This window comes from Montipora capricornis, chromosome 14, assembly GCF_036669925.1.
Source record: "Montipora capricornis isolate CH-2021 chromosome 14, ASM3666992v2, whole genome shotgun sequence".
Taxonomy (NCBI): Eukaryota; Metazoa; Cnidaria; class Anthozoa; order Scleractinia; family Acroporidae; genus Montipora; species Montipora capricornis.
Genome location: NC_090896.1, coordinates 9,240,503 through 9,258,002, shown reverse-complemented (window position 1 = coordinate 9,258,002; position 17,500 = coordinate 9,240,503). Strand labels below are relative to the sequence as shown.

The 17,500-nt window shown below is 40.1% G+C and overlaps 2 protein-coding genes across 2 annotated transcripts in view; one reads left to right on the top strand and one right to left on the bottom strand.

Annotated features, from left to right (window-relative positions):
- LOC138031222 (uncharacterized) overlaps positions 1-6,767 on the top strand; it is a 51,356-nt gene extending 44,589 nt beyond the window's left edge. The window contains exons 14-17 of the mRNA XM_068878900.1: positions 1,368-1,478; positions 2,598-2,717; positions 4,436-4,561; positions 5,742-6,767. Of these exons, the coding sequence (XP_068735001.1) occupies positions 1,368-1,478; positions 2,598-2,717; positions 4,436-4,561; positions 5,742-5,746 (362 nt within the window). The 3' untranslated portion in view covers positions 5,747-6,767. The remainder of the gene's footprint in view (positions 1-1,367; positions 1,479-2,597; positions 2,718-4,435; positions 4,562-5,741) is intronic.
- A 2,872-nt stretch (positions 6,768-9,639) lies between these two features.
- Positions 9,640-17,500, bottom strand: part of LOC138031346 (fibropellin-3-like) — an 8,901-nt gene continuing 1,040 nt past the window's right edge. The window contains exons 3-10 of the mRNA XM_068879052.1: positions 15,666-15,776; positions 15,171-15,305; positions 14,229-14,369; positions 13,635-13,745; positions 13,283-13,381; positions 12,518-12,613; positions 11,744-11,839; positions 9,640-11,480 (exon numbers count right to left, since the gene is read on the bottom strand). Of these exons, the coding sequence (XP_068735153.1) occupies positions 11,461-11,480; positions 11,744-11,839; positions 12,518-12,613; positions 13,283-13,381; positions 13,635-13,745; positions 14,229-14,369; positions 15,171-15,305; positions 15,666-15,776 (809 nt within the window). The 3' untranslated portion in view covers positions 9,640-11,460. The remainder of the gene's footprint in view (positions 11,481-11,743; positions 11,840-12,517; positions 12,614-13,282; positions 13,382-13,634; positions 13,746-14,228; positions 14,370-15,170; positions 15,306-15,665; positions 15,777-17,500) is intronic.

Genomic DNA, 17,500 nt, shown 5'->3' with positions numbered 1-17,500 from the left:
TAAGATAAATTTTCTGTACAAATTTTTAATTTTATTAACTTCATATTAACTTCATCTTCTGAGTGCTCATAAATAATGTAAAGAGCCCATATGATAAAATGGTTATTGACTGAGTTTAGGTCGGGCCGGACAGGAAAATGTTTGGCCCTCGGTTATGCCCCACGAACCTCGCTGCGCTCGGTCCGTACGCCATGACCTTCGGGCCAATTATTTTCCCGTCCGGCCCTCCCACTTAGTCAATAAGTGCAATTTGAGAACTTTCAAGACATCGCGAGAGACCATAAATCAAGAAATACACTGGCAAGTTCATACGATTTTTTTGAATTTACTATATACTCAAAAAAATCTACGGTTTTGTTGCCATAGCATGCAACGTCCTATGTTATGCATTGACCACTCAGAAACGCGATATTCTGTCGAGAATATAATAAATCAGAATAGCCTTTTGACTTTACAAGTGATCTATTTTCCTTGATTACTTTCTCAATTCTCAAGAATTCTTGTTCAGTTATCTGTAGTTCTTGTTCATGAACAAAAAAAAAAAAAAAAGAAACCCTTAATATCTTCACCATGAGCTTATCAAGGGGAGCCTGTATCTCCACTGAATCAACCCTTTCCTGAGTAAATGCATTTTAAGGACCGGGTTTAGCCCGCGAAAACTATCATATTTTTCTTGACGCTGAGATTGCTTTGTTTCGATTGGCTTTTACAACATTAGTTGGACGAGCTGATTCTCTCAATTGACATGGGCTTTTGCAACAATTCGCGTGCTGAAACTCCCAAGGCAGGCTGTCTATAAATAAATGTACTCGGGAACGTGTTGACTCCAAGGCCAAGTATAGGAGATCAGGCTCCCATTGATAAGCTCCTGTCTTCTCCCTTTAAATCAATCAGTATCTACATCACCCGTTTAGTATCTTTAATTGAATTAACTAACTACAAAAATGACCCCTAGCTAATTTGGATGGTAGTCCTTATCCAAGATTTTCCAAGAATTTGTATTCTCTGTTCTCCGGTTCCATCTCGAATGTAATGCAATGTGACGCAATGTAATGCGATGTCCGGAAATTGACGAATATATAGCCCTACGCTATTTAAATACATGGTCGCGACCATTAGCAAGAAGCAGTTCATCAAATCATGACACATCCATGTTTGTTCACGTTTACGAAATGAAAGTTTAAACGTATTACTCAGACTACTTTATGTTCCTTTGGCATTGCTTCTGGTCACGTGTCACTGGTCACGTGCATCACGTTAGTCCGATCGTGTCCATGTAGATGACAGGAAGCGAAAAACATAGAAAGAGTCTGAAGCGATGGTCATTGTGTCTGTGTAAACAGTCCTTAATTTTGCATGTGTTTCAGCCTGCCAAGATGACTATTTTACGTGCCATTTGTGGGCCCAGAAGGGAGAATGCACTAAAAACAGAGAGTGGATGAGGGACCATTGCCACAGGAGCTGTAAAGTGTGCGGAGGTACGTTAAGCGATTAATAAATCAGATTGCTGAGAAACAAGTGAATAGCGCTTTTGGCGAATTCTGATTGGCTGGCTCGGACGTCAGTATCCACTAAAAATCTATTCACCTTACTGTCGCGGCTCGGTAAAGGAAAGGAACTTTATTAAAGTGTCTAGTCTACCTAGCGCTGGAGCACTAATTGGGGACACTGTAAATTGAAATCAACATTGAGAGCAAATCAAGTCAAATGTTGGTTTTTGAGGAGAGGGGAAAACCGGAGGATCCCGGAGAAAACCTCTCGGAGCAGAGTAGAGAACCAACAAACTCAACCCAAATATGATGCTGAGTCTGGGAATTGAACCTGGGCCACATTGGCGGAAGGAGAGTGCTCTCACCACTGCGCCATCCCTGCATCCCTCTGCATCCACAAGTAGCCACCTCCACTTCGGTGAATAGTTGTTAAGTTAACTATTCACCTTTGACCAAACAGAGCAAAACATGGCTTCCCGTTTCGGTACGGTTACAGAGGAACAAATTCTATCCATAAACTCGGCTAATCATGCATTATATGCTAAAAACAATTATTCACCTCAGTGTCGGTGAGAGTGGTGGATATTTACCTCCACCTCGGTGAATAATTAACAATTAGACCCGTATCACCCAACTAGTGGACTAATGCAAATCCTGCATTTTGATTGGCTACGCTGCTAGACGACTATTATTAATTGCCCTCGAGTAGCGAAAAGCGTGACGCTTTCTTTCGTTTTATTCCCAAATAAATATTTCTTTAACTAGCATCTGCTAACTTTATTATTGCCTTTTCTGTCCGACTAGTTGGGTGGACAGTGAAACAATTAGACCCTTCGCCCTCAAGGACCACGGTTCAATAGCCCAGTTCGAGTTTCCCTTTTTGAGCACGCGCACTTCGAAAATGTCGGCCTCCAACCTTATGCGCGTTCTCAGTACGGAAAGTTCGTACTGGTAGTCGTCCTCGTGCTGCGATCTAAAAGTTCCTATCGTCATCCGGGGTTTTTCATGTTAGCGCATTCCACTCACCAATGTACTATTTTCTTCTTTTTTGATAAACAAAGAAACCGGGAATTATTTTCTTCATTTTCTTTTTTACCGAAATGGTAGTTCCGACGTCACCTCCGCCTTGTGTGGACAAGGATCCAACCCAGTGCCCGCTTTGGACCGCAAACGGCGAGTGTAGAAAGAACCCAGGATTTATGATGAAAAACTGTTGCAAGTCTTGTGGTAAGAATACCTGCCAAAGTGCTTTAATAACTACAGAAATCAGAAAAGTTGCTCCATGTGCAATGTGCAAATACACAGCAACCGGAATCGTGTGGACGCAAACTCGGCGAGGAAAGTAAATTCCTTATTATAGGAAATTAACTCTCCATAAAATTAAGGTATGAGACATTAACGCGACTTAAATTAACGCGAATTTCATGTAAAACGACTTTCGAAGAAAGAAAATTAACGCGAAGGAGGAGGTAGAATTTTACAATAAAGGAAATTAACGCGATCGAGACACGGTGGTGACCACTGGAACCAATTTATTGAACATTAGATGCAAAAGAAAATCACTCAACAAAACTGAGCCCTCTGGTCAACAAAACAGTCCTCAAAATTCTGATAAATGTAGGGTTTAACGGAAAAAAAGAAGGCTTGTACCTTATTTTATTGTTTTTAGGTGTCATGAATGTCTAGAAAAGTTTCAAAATAGGGTTAAAATAATGCATATTAAGGGCGCTGCACTTTATTAATGTCTTGAAAAAAACGCTACACATAATTAGCGCGACATAAATTAACGCGAATTTTAACGATTGGCGTTAATTTCATGGAGCATTGATGTCCGATAATAAGGTATGTGAATCCTTGTTAAATGGTAAAACAGAGACACCTCCATAGACGAGGCAAGTTATCATGTTATCGACGACTATTTCCAGTGGACAACTTAATTGAATCGACAACTGTTAGTGTTTGGAAATGCGTTTCCACTACGAAAATTTTACTTTCCGATAACCGGTACGTTTTGCGGGAGCCTGGGAAAATAGCGACAAGAAAAGAAAAACCGCTGACTTCAAAAGTCGCTTGCGTCGCTGCGAAATGGATTTCAGTAATCGATAACTGGCTTACAGACGGGAGAAAGCGAATGCGAATTTCCAGATGCTATTAGCGAAGTGAGATAATTTTACACTACGGAATAGTTCGTAATGAACGCCCTTACAAAATAACAACGATCTCGGTGTCATAGAAGATAATATAAATATGATTATTGCGGTGAATATTCCAAAGACTATCCTTACGAAATGAACGCTTCAGCTTGGGTTTGTCTCGGTCTAGAAGTGCTCGTGAGCATTTGTGAAGGAAGTGTTCATTAGTATTCAAACAGCGAGGAACGCGGCCTGCAATGTTGAAGACAAAAGGCTCCGCGCAAACGGCCACAACATTGTTGGCCAACAACTGCCAACATCGGCCTGCAATGTTGAAGACGAGAGGCTCCGCGCAAACGACCACAACATTGTTGGCCAACAACTGCCAACATTCTTGGGTGTCACATGTTGCGTTCGTTTGCACACACTGTGTAAATGTGCGTGTTGCTGTGCGAAGATTGAAAATGGTCAAACTTTCAAGCCAGCAACTCACAACAATTTTTTACGTTGCGTGATCGCCGAACGCGCAAGAATGTTGGATCCCATTTGCACAGCTCTTTCAACATTGACACATAAGATGTAATATCCATTGAGATAGCAACACACTAACATGTTTACAAAGTCTTATGGAGCTTATCCTTCCCATAATACACTGCACGTCCTTACATTGTCGGGAGTCGCTTTGCACACCACTGCCAACACAATTCAACTTCTCCCAAACCTATTTCTCCCAACAATGTTGGGAGCTGTTGTACCCGTTTGCACGAAGCTTTATACTGTTATTCATGCTGTTTCTTTTCTTTTCTCTTGTAGCTCGTGCTGGTCCGAACTGTAAAGACAGCAACTCCGTCCAGTGTCCACTTTGGGCTGCGAACGGAGAGTGTTCAAAGAACTCTGGATTTATGAAGAACAACTGCAAGAGGAGTTGTAGGACTTGTGGTAAGAACACTTGTCTGTTAATCTATCAGTCTTTCCGTCTGTTTTGTTGCATGGGTTTATTAACTATGCTGGGTTATTCTCGTGCCAGGTAGGCGTTTCCCTATTTCTTGATGTTTTCAAGGGTACCCCGGTTAACGCTCAAAAAGCATTCTTACCTATTTATCGTCTATACATGCTTGTAGCTCTGTACCCTCTTGTGCACATGGATGCCACTGGGGCTTACGTTTCCTCATTGTCTATGGTTAGCATCACTGAGACCCGAATCACAAGACCTGACTCTTCAAAATTGTCTAAATAACAACAACACAAGACTGGGTAACCGCCACTCAATTTGAAGATGAATCGTAATACAGTGACTTAACTCAGCAAACATTGATACACTCCAAAGAGATTCTAACCTGATAGGCACATAAACAAATTAAATGTCTAACATTCCCTCAAAGATGTCTTTTTGTAAAGTATGCAACAAAAGCTAGTTACTAAAGCCCTATCTTTGCGAAAGGGAACTTGTATGGTACTAGCAATCTTTTGACAAACTGCAATGACATTGCAAGCTTCCCACTGGTAAAATACTTTTTCATCCACGAGTTAGCCAATGGCATCCTTTGATTTTTGTTGGAGTTGAGTGCCTCAGATTTAGGTCGGGTGTATTTATTGCAGAGCTTTATTATTACTGAATGAAATGATATATTGAATGCATCATGTATTTAACTGCGGATATGAAATCAAGTGAAGTTATGATCTTCGCAGTTATGAACGAAATTTTCGAAACTGCGTAGAGAAGCCTGAAAAATTCAAGACTTCAACTGAGCTATGAAGCCACTGACGTTGAGAGATGGTCATTTGTGGGTTCTAATGTTTCCGTGATGAATGAATCAACGAATGAATTGATATATGAAATTGATTATATATTGAACTGCGGATGTGAAATCAAGTCCATTTCATATATCATTTCATTCGTTGATTCATTCATCACGGGAACATTACAACCCACAAATGACCAGTTCCCAACATCGGTGGCTTCACAGCTCAGTTGGTTAAAGCGTCGCACTGGTATCGCGAGGGCACGGGTTTACGCCCCGTACATTGAAGTCCTGACTTTTTAAGGCTTTATTGTTGTTGCCATAAGCTCCCACATTATCACAGGGATCGCACCAATTTATTTGTTTCTCCTTCCTAGGTTGAAAACCTGTCCGATAAACACTTTAATGTGGGATAAAATACGCCGAGATTTTATGGAATGCAAATGATTTTACAACGCAGTTACTATTTGTCAGTGTAAGCAATAAAATAAAAGTTTAGACATGATAAGGACCGTGAGCCATTTTTGTGATGTTATTCAAGCTTCTTTTTGTCCTCGTAAAGATTTTTTGTCTGTAGTTCTTTAAAACGTTAGATTAAAAAAGTATTCTACATGATTGCAGACGTTCTTCCTATTATCTCTTTCTTACTGCACAAAATGCAATCGCTTACCCAAAACGTGAAACTGGGGAGTACGGATAACCGTAAGGTAAAGCTCGTACCTCACACTGGCACATTCCATTTTGACACGAATTGATAATTGACGACCCCATAGAGGTCAGCCGGGTAGCTCAATTCTAAGAAGAAGCTTATGAGGAAATGCTGAAAGCCTATAAGATCATGGACAGGAGTAAGGCTGGTTAGCTTGTTTTTCGAAAGTACTAGTCCTACAACCACTCATCGAATGTACTGCGCGAGAAGAAGGTCCGCAAGGCAAAGTTTGCCGCCAAGACAAAGTGGAAAGAGGTCAAATGGAGTTCTGCTGGTGCGGAAAAATACTAAATCGAGGGATTCTCAGCTTTTTCGCGGTAAGATACATGATGTATTACATCAATTCAAACAAGGTAATAGAGAGTTTGTTGAGTTTGTTAATAAGATTAATTTTAAATACAAGGTTGAGAAATTTACATGACTCAATTTACTTTATTCCCCCTCTTTGATTCTTCACTCAGTTCCCGTGCATGTCAGTATGCGATTAGCTGCCTATTACATCCTGTTTTGGCTTGTTCGTCGATTATAGATTACAGATGATAGATTATAAGTTGTATTTGTTTTCTTTATATTTTTATATGTATCTTGGTATTCAAGTGTAATGTAAACTTCTGTTATGTATTCAATAAAAATACATTGATTAAATAAAATTAAAAAAATAAAAATAAAAATAAATTAAAGGAAAAAAAAAAAATATATATATATATAATCAAAAAGAGGTGGCGATCGAGCCAGTTAGAGTGCTCAATACATAGGTAGTGCGTACAGTAAAGGTAAAAGTAAAGTAAAGTGGTGCATTTATATAGCGGCTTTATCACAAACGTCTCAAAGGTGCTTTGCAAAGATCAATTTACCCCCAGCGGACTGGAAGCATATACAGGCGCAAATGGCAGCCGCTTCTAAGCAGTCCATGCTGGTACTCATTTTACCGACCTCGGAAGGATGGAAAGCTGAGTGAACTTTAGCGGGAAAGAAGGTCGCCAAATATTCCAGTCTCGACAGAACCGGGAATGGAAGCCGGGACCTTAGGGTCGGAAGGCAGAGATCTCACCACTGCGCCAACCCCTCCGCTGATAGAGGGCTATAGAGGGCTGTGAGAATTAAAACATAGCCACACGGTAATTACCCTACAGGCCTGTTTCGTAAGGCTTGCAGCCTCACTCATCAGGAGTTTTATTCACACTGCTTCGCACTTATTTTTATATTGATAATAATACAACACATATAAAATTTATTAAATTTGCTGGACCTTCAAGAAGTTTTGTCTTCCTCTCCAGTTTATATGCAACTTTAAATACTAACTGAGGAGACAACGTGCATCCTTTTGGATCCTTCTGTTGGGAGTTTATCGTTTGGTCAACCATTACAGATATTCAAGCTATATATATATATATATATATATATATATATATATATATATATATATATATATATATAGCTTGAATATCTGTAATGGTTGACCAAACGATAAACTCCCAACAGAAGGATCCAAAAGGATGCACGTTGTCTCCTCAGTTAGTATTTAAAGTTGCATATAAACTGGAGAAATAAATAAATAAATAAATAAATAAGTAAGTAAATATATATATATATATATATATATATATATATATATATATATTTATTTATTTACTTATTTATTTATTTGTTTATTTAAATCATGTTACCATGTGAATTCTCGCGTTGGTAGATTCGCCTGAGTATCCAACCAAACCTTCAACATTGAAATGGCGTTCGCCTTGGAAGCGACAAACGGGGTGGGGATGGAGGATGAAAGAGTGGCTACCTAAGTTAACGAAATGAAAGGCGAACAGTTGTTGTCGTCAACTGTTCCACCGGGTGCTTGCAGATTTTTAGGACTGGTTCACACGTACGACGCAAGTGAAAGCACAAGCAACATGCGCAGACTCATTACAGTCTTGATCATTAGTACCAGTTCTTTTAGGACAAAAGACCCAAACATACAGCAAGTTAACAAGTTTGCATTTGTTGACTGTGCTTATGCTTGCTTTGTTATTGGGAAATCCTTGTTTACATTTTTTTGCCTCATTAGCATAAGGCTATTGTTTTCTATCAGTCTGCCGAGAATAAACTACTGAATATTGAAAGTGCATTACATAATGCATACTTTCCCTTGAAAGAGGGTGATAAACAAGGGTGTTAAGCAAGGCTGTACACTAGCAACCACATTGTTTGCTTTCTTTGTGGGAGATGTTCTTCAATTGGCAGAGCCTCAACTAAGAAAACATGGAGTTGATATTGATTACCGATATGATGGCGATTTGTTCAATCTGTGCCGGTTACATACCAAAACAAAGATGTCTTCAGTATTAGTTGTGGAATCCAATACGCTTATGATGCCGCAGTCTGTGTTATGTCCCCTGATCGTGAGATAAATAACAAGATCAGTGTTGCTGTGATGGCTTTTGGTGAGCTACGTAAGCGTGTCTTTGGTAACCACGAACTTGAGCTCGCTACCAAAATGCAAGTGTTAAAGCTGTTGTCATACCAGCACTTTTGTATGGTTGTGGAACTTGGACTACGTACCGATATCAAGTAAAACAGCTAGAGAAACTCCACCAAAGATATTTACGCACACTCTTGAACATCGAGTGACAGGTATGATCGTGTTACTGATGCTGAGGTTCTTGACTGGTGCTCTATCACAAGCAAAGAGGCTATGTTGCAACCAAGTAGTCAAAGGTGGTATGGACACCTTGGGCCCTTTTCTCGAAAGTCCCGAATCTTTACGGGCCATTTTCGGGTGTCACAATTCCCTTTTGTATCTCAAGAACAAAGAAGGTTAAGTCTTTAATCTTCAGTTATTTCAAGAAAACATCGGCTTTCCAAAACAAGCGGTTGGCAGTTTCACAAATGGCTTTTTGGGCCCGAATTTCGGGACTCTCGAGAAACGGGCCCCTTGCTAAAAAGAATGCACAACGATTGCCTACACAGCTTCCCTACGGTCAGCTCTCTACAGGAACCAGATGCACCGACGCTCCTAAGAAAAGATTCAAGGATATCCTTAAAAGGGCCTTCGCAGATTGCGAAATCAGCAACTGGGCCAACCTCCATCAGATAGATTGGCGTGGAGGAGAGCGGCTTGCAACGGTATAAAGACCTTTGAAAGGAAGAGGCGTTTGGCTCAGGAAGGAAAAAGGTCAAAACGAAAGGTTCCTGAAGCATTAAAACTAATGTGATATGCCTACCGTCTGGGTAGTTGTCTGTGAAGAAATCATATGGACCACCGTGCTCGTGTCGAGCGGTAGTGATGCTGATAATGATCAAATTGAAAGGCTTAAAATTAGAGATTTAACTAAGTTTAACAAGTTCTTTTATCTTTTGAAATCAATTTGTAAATAACATAATGCTTTCTATAAGCAAACACGTATGCTATTGAAAGAAATGTAAACAGTGACGTCAGCAAAGATTGCCTTATCGCAAACCCTTCTTAAGTGGCACAATTCCACTCGTTAAATATCTTCTTGGCTAGAAATTAAGGAAAAAACTTAAGAATTCACAATGTGTATGGCTTTAATTATAATTGCGTAGAGCGAGTAAAAGTTTTGGTTGATTGCATTTTAAGGGATGGAGATTCCTTTAAAGCGCTTGAAGCGATAAGTTTGAAACAAATGCCTGTAGATTCTTCAGCCAAGTACTCGAAAGCTTTATGGAGATTGTTGAAGGCCGCCTGGTAAGTTGAACTTTATTTTAGTAACTGGCTCTTGGAATTGTGTATAGAAGTACACGTGTATACTGACTCGTCCACACTTTTTCTCTATTTAGAGTAAAAACCTGTAAAGTGAATAAAGGCGTTATAGTAACATTCACAATTGCAGCCTAAGTGTATTCATCGGGTACAGTCCACGGTCAGTATACATCTAGTAGTATCTATTTCGGCATCACCTTAATATTAAAGAATGCATACTCTCGTAAATATCCTGTGAAATCAGGGCGTTGTCATTAGCGCCAACCAGGCACCATGGATATATAATTTAACGGGTTTTTTTAGACTCGTATATTGAAAAACAACTCATTTTTTGCTGGAAGAGAATTTCCAGTTTCCAATTCCCACGTATTCCTCGATTATTTCGACTGATTTATTTGCCTTTTGTCTGTCTAATTTATAGATGAAATTTGTGTCTTTTTCTTTCGTTTAAAAATGTACATTTTTCTTTTCCTCCTTACATCGCAACACGTTCTGGGACAGGTTTCTGAGCAATTAAGAAAGCACAATGGGTCGCAAAATTGTAAAGGGCTAGACAACAACTTTGAAAGATGGAGCAAAACTTTGGACTTGTAATCGGAATCTTGGGTCTTCAAAGATCTTCCCACTGGAGAGACGGATTTAGCAGGGGACGAAAACAAGAATGGACGCGATGATCTTTTGCAGCAATACTGGGGACACTCCCTATTGCAAAGGGAAGAGCAGAAATCAGGACATGGAAAAATTGTCGAAGGTGAGGTTGTAACGTTCCCAGTCAAAGTAATTAGCTCATGCACGATAGGCTGCTCGAGTTTGGTAAGACCCTGACAACACTCCAATGGACACGTGATACCACAATGGTTTTCACATTGTTCTGGACAGGCTTTCGCTGCTGATGCGGACGAATCTGGAAGAAATGGTCTCTGGCAGCAATTCTGCGGGCAAGGTGGATGACAGTATGTTGAGCAAGTGCTTGGACAGGGAATAGAAGGAAGTAGAGTCACCTTGCAGCAAAATTTGGGACACAAATTATTGCAGCTCGAGCTGCAAAACGTCGGACATAATTCTTGATATGGTGTTGGTTGCTGGGATGGAAGCTGTTTCGATGAGCAGCAATAACTAGGGCAAGAAGGAACACAAATTATTTTGCAGTGAGAGGGACAAAGCGATACGGGGACAATTGTGATCTTGCAGCATTCCTTTGGACACGATGAAAGACAATTGGTGTGACAAATCGGATTGCACGTTGGCTGTAGCATTGCAACTGTGGGAAGCGAAGGAGTTCTGCAGCAGTGGCTTGGACACGAGGAGTCACATGAATCTTTACAGCTACTTGGACATAGCGCTGAGGATGGCGTGGAGGCTGTGCAGCAATGTAATGGACACATTTGATGACAACTAGTTTGGCAGTTTGATGGGCATATAGGTTGATAGGATGGTTGCACCACATTGCAGCAATGGTTGGGGCACGGTGGACGGCAATTGAGGCTACAATAAGTCGGACACGTCTGCACTTTGGGGTGTTTAGGGGCTTGACAACACTGACTGGGACATCCTGTTCCACATGGAGATTTTTGAGCACACTCTGTTGGACAATGCCGTGTTGTCGGTGGCTTTGGCATGGCGGCTTTGGAAACAGGAAGAACATGAAAACGTCAGAAGGCCAGCTTCGTGATATCATCTAAGGTACATGCACAGCGGCTGCAAAGAGAATTTAATGATTCTAACTAAGTTAAATTCACCAATGAATCTCATAGGCCAAGCTTAGTCAGCAAGCAGGAGATGGCGTTTTCCCGCATGCTTTATCACAAGGTATATGATCATGTCGCCAAAAAACGAACAAATTAAACAATTTTGTTCCTTATTATGGATGCGCTTCGTAATAACGTCGTAAGGTTTAAATCAGAATACTAAATGGACGGAACCTTAAACCTTGTCATCGTGGCTGTGGTAAGCCTACTTACCAACACATCGATGGCCATTGAAGTAGAACCCAGGTACACAGATACAGATCCCACGAACACAGTGGGAATGAGGTGGGCAGCCTTTACAGTCGTCCTCTATGAATTAACCAATATTGGAATATTAGTCTCGTGTAGCAATTGGTTCTTTGCTTAGCTCAAACTTGTTGTCCCTGTATATACGTGATTTAAGCGAATATGTATGGAGTGAGTTGGAGGAACATTTTTCTTAATTTTAAAATTTGCACCAGTTTCAATATGTGATGGAGTGGAAGAAAGCTTGAATGAGTTTTTTTTTGCAAATATACGAGAATGTCATTTCTTTTTCAAGGCGCAGACTTTCCCTGCTTTAATAAAACGTCCCATGAAACTCGGTTCCCGTCCATTAGCTCAGGGGTGGTGATCTTTTGCTAAGTTACCTCTAAACGGAGGAACGTTAAACAGCATGAAAGAGTCAAGATTTTCCATCAATTTGGCCCTACAAGATATGTCATGTGAATGACATTGGCATCGATATATCTCCAGCATGACACCAAAAACTGCTTTTCATTCTGATTTCCAACACTCACTCATTAGTGAAATGATCGTCGGTTTTGCTCTTCATAGGGCACCAAGGAGCGAAATTTGTGTGTTAAATATGAAGAGATTAATCTCATCAACAAGACCTGCTTGAAATTAAGTTCGCAGCAATTGTACTACACGATTGTTATATCTGTCTCTAGAGATTGCTTGCAAATCACTTATGATCAAACTTGAATGGCTAAGCACTGTTCTCACTTTGGCAATGTTTTCCATTTCCAATGAATCCCGGCTTGCACACGCATTCATCATTTATACACGTTGCATTGGGACTGCATCGACGGCATCTTTTTACTAAAGATTTAAATACGACTATCACAAACTGAAACATGGACTCTGTTTTATTAGCATACACCTTTTTCCAAAATGGCCACAATTTAGATATTCTTTTGTTTTTATTCAAAGGAGACCTTGATGCCTCGTTCAATGTAAAATATTCTTGTGAAGTTTAAGACATCAAACATCAGAGGCTAAGTTGAATAAAAACAAAAGAATATTTAAATGGTGGCCATTTTGGATATAGGTGTATCTTTTCAATATTTTAAGACGTTAGAACCTTTGGAATGAATTAATTATTGTTGTTAACTGTCTCTATCAATTTGAACACGATATTGATACAGAGGTAAATGGTATTACAAGAACGCGTGGCAACCTCGAATAAACATTTTAGTGACTTTCGTAAGAAATTGAGAACATTTAACTTCTTGAATTTTAAGGCCAGCTGTAAATGTAATTATTGTATTTCTTAGGTTTTTATCTAATATTAGGCACTTAATTGATGTTTTTTTTTTTACCCATTTATTTTATACATTTGTTATTGTGTTTTCTTTTCATTGATTTTTAACGGCCATGCATTTCATACATTAGCCTCATCCTACGCAACGACTATAATAAATTGATTGATTGAAGCTAACACTGTCTGCTCTCTGGGTAAATAAGATGCATCTGCTCATGTTGACTCACGTTTTTCGCATTGGAAGCCATCACCTTTGAATCCAACCCTGCATCTACAGGCTCCTTGGACACAAATGGCGTGAATATCACACTGATCACAATCATCCACTGCCGGGAAGAAATGAAGTAAATCAGAAAAACATATACTCTCAACATTAAAGTGTGCTAGCGAAGGAAAACTGCGTTCAGCAACGAAAACACCTTTAGTGGGTCAGTGTTAAATGTGAAGATGCCAAAGGTGACTTTTGGAAAGACACATTTTTTTAGGCTGAGTAACATCTTGACAAGTGTGTTACTTTTGGAAACGTGACCATTGACCACAGTAAAGATCTCCCATGACTGTTTATGAGAAACAAAATACCTTCACAGTTCGTTCCTCTGTAGGATCCAATGCATCGGCAAGAATACCCGTCTGTAGCATCCTTGCACGATCCACCGTGGAGACAGGGATTTGGGTGGCAGTAGGACTTTGCTAAAGGCAAGAAAATTCAAAACATACCCTTTGTTTAATTGTCTATTTTCTCGTCTTGAGAAGCAAGGTTTCCCAATGGTTGCTGACGTTGCTTGAAGCATGCTACACTACTTAACACTTGTTGGTTAACGAGGTCTCGAAACTCAGTGGTTACTACGGGTGTCTGTGGATTGTTCGGGCTCATATACTGCTCATCCCACCAACTAGATTTGTCTTCGGTGTTTCCTAGTTCTCCTCAAACGTCTCAACTCTCAGTTTGTGTCTTAATCATATTCTATGTATTTCTAGTATATCCTTCCATACACAATCTCACGAGCTTATTGCAACAAAATTTACGTTTAGATGAGACAAGAAAGTCATACGAATCCCAAACAAGGATCATTCTTTAACCATCATTCCCCCTTTGGACCAACTCCTTCCACTGCGGCTAAGTACCATGCAGGTTTACAGGCTTGCTATTTCTTCAAACAAAAATCCAATTACATCTCTGTTCACACGTTGCTCCTTGAAATCCTTTCAGGCACATGCACTGGAATTTCTTTCCTTTCGGAACACATCTTCCATCGTTCAAACAGGGGTAACCAGCACAAGGATCAGGGGGTCTTTGCGTTGGGGCTGCTCCTGCTAAAGAAGAGAAAAGCAATTGACTTCTTGGGGGCTACATCTCTAGCGCTGGGATCCTTTGGGCAAACGTACATCCCATCGTTCTATTTTTGTAACATCTCAGCTTGTTAATATAACATTTTTGGGATCAAGTAATGTCTTACGACTGGAAAACTACTAATACACCGTGGAAGTAATGGTAAATTGTGGAAAAGAATAGATCTTGTCTATTTTTTGTTCAACGTCGTTCAACAATGTTTCAAATAATGAACAGCCTCTTTTAGCACCTAGCATAATGCGATACACAGTTCAACATTTGTGTAACGAAAGATACAACAATTGCTGACCAGCGGCATTGGAGTAGCGCCCACCCCTGCTGTAACTTACGGTAAAAGCCGTAAAGCATGGTTGAAGTTAAAGAAGAAAGGAGCCATCGTCTTGCCTTCGACTTCGGTCGACCTCTTGAGTGATAAACAAATAATGAACGTTTTGTCATCAGTTGAAAGACCAAGGGTAAACTTCTTCCATATAATCAAATCAAGAGACGGAAAATTTGCGTCTGTTGGTTCATACACATTCTAGGATCTTCCAATTGGTATGATCCTCCTCTTTTGGGGTAACCAACGCCCTAAATTAGTGAAAGCCACACAAGTGATCAAGACGAATCTAGGTTATACGGAAATGGAAAGGTGAATGCATCCACATCCAAGAAAAAAGACTTATCATTAATCAGCTGATGTTCGTATTCTTCCATAGTGGAGATCAGATTATTGTTTGTCTAATCTTGATGCAAGGAATCTTTGAATATAATCGTGGAATTACCATTATTGCCGATGGAAAGCTCACAGTAATTGCCTTGGTAACCAGATGTACACTGACAGCTATGGCCATTTGGCTTTTCGTAACATGATCCACCATGTAGGCAAGGATTTGGAACACAAAATCTCGGATTAGAAGCTAAAGGAAACAGGAAAAAGAAAACTCCATATAGTAAATTCCTAGGCTAAGGAATTGTTGCTCGAAAGTGAAGTCCGTCATGTTGCCCTATAACATAAATAATTAAATAATTCATCTATCAGAAATACAGTCATTTTTCTCTTACTTTTCTTGCTTTTTTATCCTTCTTTGAGCCGTGACTAGCCGTTCAGTATCAAAAACTCGACGTCATAATTCGGCTTAATTCTTGTTTACTTTTTAACAGCGATTTATCAGTTCCCCTACTACCATTCGACTGTTTTCAAGCCTCTATATCGCTATGGACGAAATTACAATCTCTCATCACACTATCTCAAAGCCGTAGGTGCCATTTGAACTCACCTCCTGCCCGATAACATTCGCCTCGAATCCCATTTCCATAGAAACCAACGTCACAGACGCACTTTCCAGTCTCGCAGTGCGCATGAACATCACACTTAGCACATTTGTCCTCTGAAAACAAAGAGGACAATAAAAGTAACCAACAACGTTCATCAGTGAATAAATCATTCTCTGGATCTTTAATATGTAACTAAACAACAACGTTATCGAGGCAAGGTTGTCTGAAGTTGAGTATAAAGAGAGGAACAACAATTTTAAGAATTGCCATTTTTAAAATTTTGCAATACGTAGTTAAACATGTGAATGTTGCCTTTATGGTGTAAATTACAATTATGGAAAGCTAATCGCAATAGCACTCACATGTAACTCTTATTGTATTTTGCTATTGTATCGTTATATATTCTTACTTATGAATGAAGGGGTAGTTTCTAAAGAAACTGTGGTGCTGCGTCGGTGGGGAAGTAGTATACAAAAATTTGGTATTATCAACGGAGTTGATAATGTAAATTGGCCACCGTACAGAGATTCTAAAAGCTGACGTTTCGAGCGTTAGCCCTTCGTCAGAGCGAATCGAGGGATTATGGGTTACGTGTAGTTTTATAGTAGAGTAGGAGCTACGCTATTGGTGGTAACATGGCAACGTGAAAAATAGGAATATATTAGTTAAATGAAAAGCGTTCGTTAATACCGTGGGGATTAAGGGTGCCGATTTGAAAGATGAATTTTTGTTCCAGATTCTTGCGGCTTTCCGTCGTACCTAGATGTAGGGAAAGGCCGCAGATAGCCATGTGTTTTTTGGAGTGGTTAGGCAGATTGAAATGGCGAGCGACTGGCTTGGATGCATCCTTGTCATTCTTCTCAACATCGCGAAGGTGTTCGCGGAATCGGTCACCTAGTCGTCTACCTGTCTCACCAATGTATAATTGCATAACGTGCAGGTTATGCAATAAATGACATTTGCGGAGGTACATGTGAAACGATCGGTGATCTTAACAGATCGCTTAGGTCCCGATATCTTGCTAGTGTTAACAATGAAAAGACAAGTTTTGCATCGTGAGCGCGCGCATTTGAAAGTGCCGGGTTGCTCGTTAGTTTTGAGCGCGCTTCTAACTAAAAAGTTGCCTACGTTTTTGTCGCGTTTGAATGAAATAAGTGGAGGTTGCGAAAAGATTCTACCAGTCTCGGGATCATTTGGAGTAATTTAAAATTACTAAGAATGATGCTTTTGACTGCGTGATTATGAGGATGGAAAGTGAGGGTGAATGGAATTCTGTCATTCTTATCTTTTTGTGACGTTTGTAGTGATGACTGTCGATCAAATTGTTGGGCGCGATGATGGCCCGCTTTGACCACAGAGACAGGATAGCCACGTTTTTCGAAGAACTGGCACATCTCCTCTGATTTGCTGGAAAAATCGGAGTCATCACTACATAGACGTCGAAGTCTAAGAAATTGAGAATAAGGGATGGAGTTCTTGACATGTGATGGATGTGACGATGAATACAACAAATAACTGTGTGAATCAGTAGGTTTGTAGTGCACACTAGTACATAGCACGTTGCCTCTAATAGAAACGTTGATATCTAGAAAAGCCAATGAAGTTTCCGAAATTCCCAGGTATATTTAAGAGCCGGATGAAAAGAGTTGACGGAGGTTATAAATTGATCGAGTTCTTCTCTGCTGGATGAAATAGCGCCGATGCAATCGTCGATGTAACGGCCGTAGAGTTCAGGTTTGGGCCGTTGTACTGACTGAAAAATTGGTGTTCAACATATCCTACAAAAAGATTGGCATAGCTAGGTCCCATTCTTGTGCCCATCGCTACACCATTAATG